Genomic DNA, 8,283 nt, shown 5'->3' with positions numbered 1-8,283 from the left:
TTTTTTGTATTAAGGTTTTAATCACCTTTAAATGTTGCTACATTAGTGATTTCAATATTTCCCCTCTCCAGATTGAGAGCTCTGAGAGGCAAACTTCTACATAGACAATTAAAGATCTTTTTATTGACTGTATTACGCAAGCTGAGCTGTGTAAAGACAGCCTGAGTGTTAATAGCTTTTTGTGTAATCAGTGGTTTTGGATGAGAAGTGAAGATCCATTCGGCTGCAGGGAGAGAATTTGTTCCCTGCAGCCGCCTCAGGAGATCGTATCAGCCCCGTCTCCACAGAGCGGTCGTGATAACAGGTGCAACAGCAGCGCACAGGCAGGGTTTTATTCTGATCATGGGCGTGTATCCCCCTGCCAATGTGCTAAATCTACCCGCCGGGTCTCTTGAAGTCATACTTTGATTCCTAAACAATTCCTGTGGTTTAAAAAGTAGCTGGACCTCCATCGACCCCATTGACTGCAGCGCTGAATCGTTTCACAAGCCAAGGATAAAAGGTTGGGAAGGTGTCGCTGTTTTCCTTTGGCCGTCCCCCGGTGTCGAGCATAAATATGTGGAAGTGGCGATGGGAAAATAGCATAACCGGTCATGAATCACTGAGAACAATGTTCATTTTTCACAGTCTAAATCTGATCCTGAGTTCAGTTATTCTGGTGTGTTAGGCTCTTATGTTTTAGTCTTTAATTAATGCAATAAAATTATTCGATTATTTCAAATGCTTCTTTATTTTCAACAAACTTAATTTAGAAATGAGAACATCTTTTCTATGTTGGGTATTAGATGGGGAATCCAAACATCATCCGTGTTTCATATATATTGGTTATAAACCCAAGTTTTCATTGATTTATTTGATAAAATCACTTTTGTTATTGTTAGTTTTTTAAACAGAAATTTGGTGCAAAAGTTGGAATTTATTGGGGATTTCTTCCAATTCACACAGTCACAATTCTATATTGTCACCTTTCTAAAATAAAGGTCCAAGTCACTATTTGCCAAAAGTGATATTGGCAAAAAAAAAAAAAAAAAACAGGGAGGAATGTGCCAATATTGAATTTCAAATACACTTAAATTGTCATAATATGTGATTAATGCCCTGTACACACGTAGCTGGGAATATATCTCCACCACTTTGTTTAACAAGATAATATCATAAACACAGGATCGCTTTCAGAAAAGTTTTCATCCACATGAACCCACACAAATCCGCCTGAGTGTTGTGCGCTACATTGCCCCCAGACCATCGGGGGCAATGTAGTGCACAGCTGAAACCTATGTCAGCCTATCAGATTATTTCAAAACAACCACAACTTGAGAAATAACCAATCAGAGCCAGGAGGATCTTAGTACTGTGAATCAACCTTGTGTATGGGCCGCTCACACCTTCCATCTTTGCTCTCTGCTATGCTACAGCTCCTCCCCCACTGCAGACCCTACAGTGATTGCTAAGGCTAGTTAGCATGACCACGGTGATGGCGGAAAAATTGTTTTCCTGGAACGGTCAGTGGTTTCTCTGCCACTAGCACATTGAGCAGGGCACGACCCTGATGGGCAGCGCCTCCTGCCAATCAGGCTCATCTCTGATTGGCTATTTCTGATAATCAGTTATGCATTTCTGCTAATGGCAATAGCAGCTCAGGGAGGAGTTGGAAGAGCTCGATCTTTTCACAGATTATCTGTCTCATACTGTTAAAACATAGTTTAAACAGATGTGTAAAAAACCAACACTTTTTACTAAAAGTTACGTGCTGCAGCTTGAAGTTTCTTTTATATCTTAGAATAACAGTGGGTAAGAGCATCACTAAAAGCCACTGAGTGACATTAATGTAACAGGTTTGTTCTCTGTTCATTAACTAACAAACTAAATGACTTTCCAGCTGAAGCAGCAGAAGTCATAAACTGCTCCTGAGGGGGTGGATCGCTTCTTTCATGTTTCTGAGTTGTATTCTCCTGGATCTGCTGCCCACTCATTCCTGTCCTCTCTTTTCTCTCTCTCTCCTGTTAGTGTTAGAGCGATGTTACCCGAAAGAGGTGCAGGAGCTGTATGAGGTCATGAGGCGGTTTGCCAGAGTGGTCGGACCGACTGAACATGACAAATTCATCGAAAGTCACGCACGTCAGTATTTGCACCTGACCCATTCACCTGTGAGCATGCAGAGTTTATTCACCAAGATCGAGCCAGACTGAGTAAACCTGGCTTTCAGATTTTCACTCTGAAAAGATGTAACTTTTAATCCTGGTGGGAAGATGAAGTGACATTACCACTTTCTGTTTTTAGAAAGTGTGTAGATATTTTCTTATTTTATTTAATCTTTTGAAATGTTTTTTCTTTAAGTTTTTATTTGGATTTTACGAGATTAAAATGTATTTAGAAGATGCACATTTCTATACCTCTTGCCCCAGATATCGCACTTCAGGACGTCATCTCACTCTTATTCGTTCACAGTGAACCCAACCAGGGATGATTTGGTGTTGCCTGAACACACACCTGCTTTTTGGAGGCATGTTTACGTTCAGTAATGGAAGGCATGACATGTAACACATCAGCGACTGTGTCTGGTGTGGCATGATCTGCCATTCCTGTTCCAGCTTTGACACACAGTGTTAGCTCTCACCCTGAGAGGAAAGGGCAAATACCTTCTATAAATCTAAAACTAATGGTGTTCTCACCATTGAAATGAGTCCTGTACCGACACGGGCTGAAAGGCCACTAATACAGGAAGAAGCCATTTATCGGAAGCCAACTTAGAAACTCAGGTTCCCCAGAAAAGCTGCTATGTTTGGTGGTAGGAATGCTAGGTTTATAAGAAACTATTTAAAATAAACAGACAACATGTAGCCTGGTGCCCGCCAGGCTTAGAATACTAATATTCCTTATATTTCCTTGGTTTCTGGAGGCATGTGCAGAGGTATGATGACAATTGGAGTGCTTGGCAAGCATTTTTGTTGTTTGTTCCTCTAGCTGTGTTTCCATTAGCCACATAATTGCACAGTTTGACAGTAAGAAAATAAATTCATTTAATGGAAATACAGCAATTTTGAAAAAAACTAATTTCTCTATAAAACGTTTTGGTGCCAGGATGAGGTGTTTTTTAGCCATATCAAAATTGCTTTATTTCACAAAACTCCGATGGAAACACTTTTTTGGATCACATGAGTCATGTGATCAACAACCAGGTGTTGCCTCTGGCACAAACCGCAAAGAAGACGACAACAGGAAGTAGTTGGAGGATGATGGTGTGGGTTGTTTTACTGACTTATCATGTGAACCAGTTTATTCACGTGTGATTTTTTTTAAACTGTTTCTTATTTAATGAAAACACAGCGATTGAAAATTTTTTGTCATTTTAACTTTATCTGAATATCGTCATAGTTTTGTGCACATTTGTAATGAAGACTCAGCTTCTGTCTGTAGCACCACAGTCCTGATGATAATCACTTCGTTTTACTTCATACTTTTATCTTTTTTTTATTGTTGAAGAGAAAATAAAATCCGTCTTGACTTGAACTTGTATAAAAATCCGGCTTTCATTGTATTTATTCAGCCATCTGAAGGACTTAACTCGATTTTTTGCATCCACCAGAGTGTCTGGAGGGCTCCTCTCAAACAGTCTGCGGCTCTGAATGTGCATCTATTGTTCTGTTTATGAATCAGTCTGTGCAGATGTGCTTAAGCAACCTTCAACTCTTCCTCTTCACAGTTGAGTTCGAGCTGAGGAGAGAGATCCGCAGGCTGCAGGAATACAGGAAGGCAGGAATCAAGTCCTTCTGCAGTGAGTTGAGTTTGAAATTTTCACTTTTTGGGACCAAAAACTTCAAGTATAAACCTGAGTGTTTGTTTATGGTTCTCATATTCAGGACACTGGACACATTTAGTAAACATCCCTGCACTCTTATGGACATTTGAGAGAAAGATGTGATTTCTACAACAATTGCAGACACATTTTCTGAATACAGAGGAATTTTCCAATATAAATATCAAAAGTTATGTGTAGTTTTACATGTGTGGCTATTTAGGAATGATGAGCTGAGAATTTTTGGATATCCTAGAATCTCTGTACTCTAACAACACAATTTTTCTCTCTAAAAGAGATGTGTCTTAAATCTTTGTCCGACTTTAACAATAAATGTTGGGAAATGGCCTCAGTTATGAAAACGCTGCCTACACTGTTGAAGCAACAACTTAATCGTCTACAATCCAAAGGTCAAACTGTGTCTTCAACTGAAAATATTACACACACAAATTCAGATGAACTTTTGTCATTTTTCTTAATCTTCCTTTAACATTTAGTTTGTCTCCAGGGTTCAGTTGGATTTCTTTGGAGTTATGTATTAGAAAAGTATACAGGAAAGATTTTTGATTTACATGATGTTTGACCTATTGCAAAAGAAATTAATCAATTAACCACATGAGGAATTAAAATGAGCTCAATAATTTCCATTTTGATGACTGATATTTTTTTGAATGGCATTTTTGTTGACAGATTCATGGCATCCATTTTAAGTTTTTCATTCCTGTTTTTATTTATTGATTTTGGTTGTCATGTTTTATTTAGGATATTTAATGTTTATACCAATGTTTAGTGTCCTTTACAAAACTAAAGTTTATTAGTCTTGAACTTTCATTGCTACTCTACTGTTGACACTTCACTTAAAATGGCCTCAAAGAAACAATATTATTGTTTATCGCAATAATTACTGGGACAATTTATCGTCCAGCAAAATGTTATGGTGACAATATATATTGATATATATTGATGCTGTATGTATAAAAAAGTAACAGTATAATAAGCTGACACTTTTCTCAGTCTATGCTTTGTATTCTTGCCATTGGCAGGGATTTAAATATTTATTTCTATACTAGCTTTGTTTTGTTTTTGCTTCTTATGTTTTTCTTTACAGCATTACGTTTTTTCTTTTCTTTTCTTATTTTACTTGTGTAAAAAAAAGGTTAAAAATGACTGAAACATATAGATATATATTAAATAAAAACAAACCGAAAACATTTAAGGTGGCATTCCTTTGCTGGTTACTGTTGCATTAACCCGTAGGCAATGCATTGCACTGCTTTCCACTGTTGTCTGGAGCAGTTACCAGCTTGCTGTAGCTCCACATTTGAACTCTTCCTCGTACGTTTTCCATCCACCAGGTGCCAAGGTGTACGAGCGAGTGAAGAGGATGCGCGAGGACGAGAGGAGGAAGAGGACCATGCTGAATGACGTTCTGCAGTACATCCAGGATGGCAGAGCGTGTCAGCAATGGCTCAGCAAGCAGGCAGCCATGTGAGCGTCCAACGGGTCTGCGCGCTGATCTGCGTGTTATGCTGCAATAAGCCCCATCCCCACCTTAGCATGTGCTGCCATTTCAACACGTGCCACTCCGATTTCGTTTTGTTTTGTTTTGCTTCATCGTCGTCATTTCCACTGGCTGCAGTCCAACTTCCACCTCTAAATAAAAACTCTCAAATGGAATGACTCATCTTTTTTTTATTTTTTTGGATGACATTCTGGAGTGAGAGAGTGAGAGTAGTGAACAGAGAGGCTGCATAAAAGTGGGATGTGTGTCTGCATAAACACAGCAGCAGAGATAATAAGACTTTTTCTTCCTCCTCTTTGTTACAGAGATGCTGGCGTCACTCCAGCTGTCACAACAATCACGGTGTCAGGTAGGAAGTTTCTCTCCTAGTCTTCCTCTGCGCTCCATCCTCTGTGTCATCTCAGCGTGGCTCCAGGGCTCAGCCATAACAATAAAGCTTTTCTCCTTAAATACTCAAAAATACACTTTCGCACGCATATTTATTCTGCTCTTTCTCTCGTTTAAAATAGCATCGGTTTTCTTTGCTCCCAGAGCTTAAACTCCTACATCTCTGCATGTGCAGGAGTTGGCAAAACTCTCATGTCTCTAGACCTTTAGTTTTATTTAAATGAGACAGAATTTCCCAGATGGTATTGCAGTATTATAGATCTATTCAAGACTCTACTAGAGTATATGAAACTATGCTAAAATATGCTATACTATGCCATACAATGCTATATTGTGCTATAACATGCTTTCCTATGCTATACTATACTGCACTGCTACACTGTTATTCGATAGTACATGCTTAGTATATGCTAAACATATAGCATATACTATAAGTTATATGTATATAGCAAATACTCATAGTAGTTTAGTACAGCCTGGAGTGGTATAGTCTGCTATAGCTGGCTATACTATGCTATTCCATATTGCTATAAATATACTTGACTACATTATGTTATGCTATGTATCATGCTATGCCAGACTATGCTATGCTATACTATACTGTACTGTTCTATACTATGCTATGTTACATTATACTTGACTATATAATGTTATCCTATGCTATGCTATCCTGTATTATACTTGATTATATTATGCTATGCTATGCTAACCTATAGTAGACTATACTACCTATAGTAGACTATACTACTATAGGTCAGGCTATGTTCTACTATAATATAGTAGGCTATATAATGCTAAACTATGCTGTGCTACACTACACTAGACATATGCTTAGCATGGTACAGTATAGTTACTGTACCATGCTAAGCTAAGCTATGCTTAGCTTAGCTGTAAACCTCTGTGGTAGGTTTACAGAGCCTGTTGAGATAAGTCATATTTTATTACAGTAGCATATTGTGAAACTGAACATTTTAGAAAACAGTAAGCCTTAATTTCACCGCATTAAGTCAGTGGAGAAAATCACAAGTTACACAAGTTAAGAAATTATTATTTTTAACACAATCAACTGTGCTACTGAGCCATTTCATGCTTTGTAACATTTTGTTCCCCTGACAGTGAACAGTCTGTTGTCTGATGTTTAAAGCAGCGTTGTCGTGTGAACTGACTGTTTTAAACTTTGTTGCATGTCTGCTGCTCAGCAACAGGCAGGCGGAGCGCGCCTCCTCTCAACCTGACCGGACTTCCAGGGACAGAGAAGCTCGACGAGCGTGAGAAGGAGGTACGGCCATGACAGCCTCACACACTGCAGACGTCCAGTGTGTGGATGTCTGCAGTGTCCACACACTGGACACTGCAGAGGCCTTCTCTGTGATTTTTAAAACCCACCTGCTTCAGATACATTTAAATTGTTTTATGCCAAAATTTGCAATGTGCTTTTGTGGATATCTACAGGAGAAACTTTGAGAAAAGCTGCCAAGTCTGTCCCGGTGTTTGTCTGCATAGGCAGAATGGAGACTGCTCACTGTTTTCTGATGATCTAAGCCAAAGGTTTACCTCTAAATTTCCATAAAACCTTATCTGGTAATCATAAGAGGTTAGAGCAGCATTTTTCCAGGAGTGACCATGACCTCTGCAGCTCACCGGATAAAAGTAGCACATCCAGGTCTTTTCCTAGCCTAAAGAAAGATGAGATTTTACTCAGAAGAAAGAAATTGTCCCTTTATGTGAGACTTGAAGGAGATAATCATCAATAAAGACTCAGCTTTCTCTTTATCAGGAAATCTCTGTGAGCATCAGACTGTTTAACCTCAGTGAATTCGTGCTTTCAAAGCTCCTGTAAAAATTAACAAGTAGCTTCATTATTCAGTTAACCAACCCGAGGCTGCTATTGTGTTGCTCAGGAACATTTGCTACAAGAACTCCCAAGTTATTTGTTGCCATGGTCACCCGGAACCCTAGCGTTAATCTCAGTGATTTCATCTCTGGCTCATCTGCAGTCGGGTGTTAGAAAGGTTAGAAAGTTTTGTTCTGTCGCAGAAGCAACCTGTAGGGCCGAACTTCCTGATGCTGCCTAAATGTTTATTTCACCGTGACTCTCTGTGGATCTTTAACTTATACCTCAGTTAGTTTCATAACAGTGTTTTGTTGCACTTTAAATTTTGTTCATTGGGCCCTGCCATAGCAACACATAAGAGAGCATTGAAATGCCTACAAAGTAAGGCATTTCAACAAAAAAAACCTTTTTCACTTTTCTGAAAAATGAACCAACTGCACAATTCTTGTTAAGTAGTATACGATAAGTAATATTTCAAAAGAGGAGAAGAAATCTTATATTTTTAGAACAATAACAATATTTGTTGTTAATCTGTTGCTAAGAGATGAGCGCAATTTCTGGTAAACAAGTGCCTTGAAGTAAACATCTAATTTTTACTTTTGCAAAATTTATCAACTGTAAATTTCCTGTGTCTAAGCACATAAACAGTATTTCAACCGATCTCATGTTTTATAAATAATAATATTAAGAGATTACCTTTTTTTTCTGGTAACGAACTGCCACGAAGTATAAATCAGATTTTTA

At 38.5% G+C, this 8,283-nt stretch overlaps 1 protein-coding gene across 1 annotated transcript; it reads left to right on the top strand.

Moving 5' to 3' along the window:
- The first annotated feature begins 1,925 nt into the window (after positions 1-1,925).
- LOC106943368 (transcriptional adapter 2-alpha-like) lies at positions 1,926-7,015 on the top strand. The gene is made up of 5 exons (XM_015026677.1): positions 1,926-2,118; positions 3,704-3,775; positions 5,152-5,284; positions 5,624-5,667; positions 6,905-7,015. Exons 1-5 carry the CDS (start codon positions 1,932-1,934, stop codon positions 6,994-6,996), a joined length of 528 nt encoding a protein of 175 aa, XP_014882163.1. The 5' UTR covers positions 1,926-1,931; the 3' UTR covers positions 6,997-7,015.
- Positions 7,016-8,283: the final 1,268 nt, after the last annotated feature.

Source organism: Poecilia latipinna, unplaced genomic scaffold (assembly GCF_001443285.1).
Source record: "Poecilia latipinna isolate Pla-1442-1.1 unplaced genomic scaffold, P_latipinna-1.0 Scaffold5207, whole genome shotgun sequence".
NCBI classification, from domain to species: Eukaryota; Metazoa; Chordata; class Actinopteri; order Cyprinodontiformes; family Poeciliidae; genus Poecilia; species Poecilia latipinna.
Note: the sequence above shows the minus strand (reverse complement) of the source record. Positions and strands in the feature narration are given on the sequence as shown.

What these genes read in the sequence shown, in the direction of transcription:
- LOC106943368 (XM_015026677.1), top strand. Translation starts at nt 1,932, where the DNA reads ATGTTTCTGAGTTGTATTCTCCTGGATCTGCTGCCCACTCATTCCTGT. An exon ending in ATTCATCGAAAGTCACGCAC is followed by an intron (nt 2,119 to 3,703) that starts GTCAGTATTTGC and finishes TCCTCTTCACAG; the next exon opens with TTGAGTTCGAGCTGAGGAGA. An exon ending in CACAACAATCACGGTGTCAG is followed by an intron (nt 5,668 to 6,904) that starts GTAGGAAGTTTC and finishes TCTGCTGCTCAG; the next exon opens with CAACAGGCAGGCGGAGCGCG.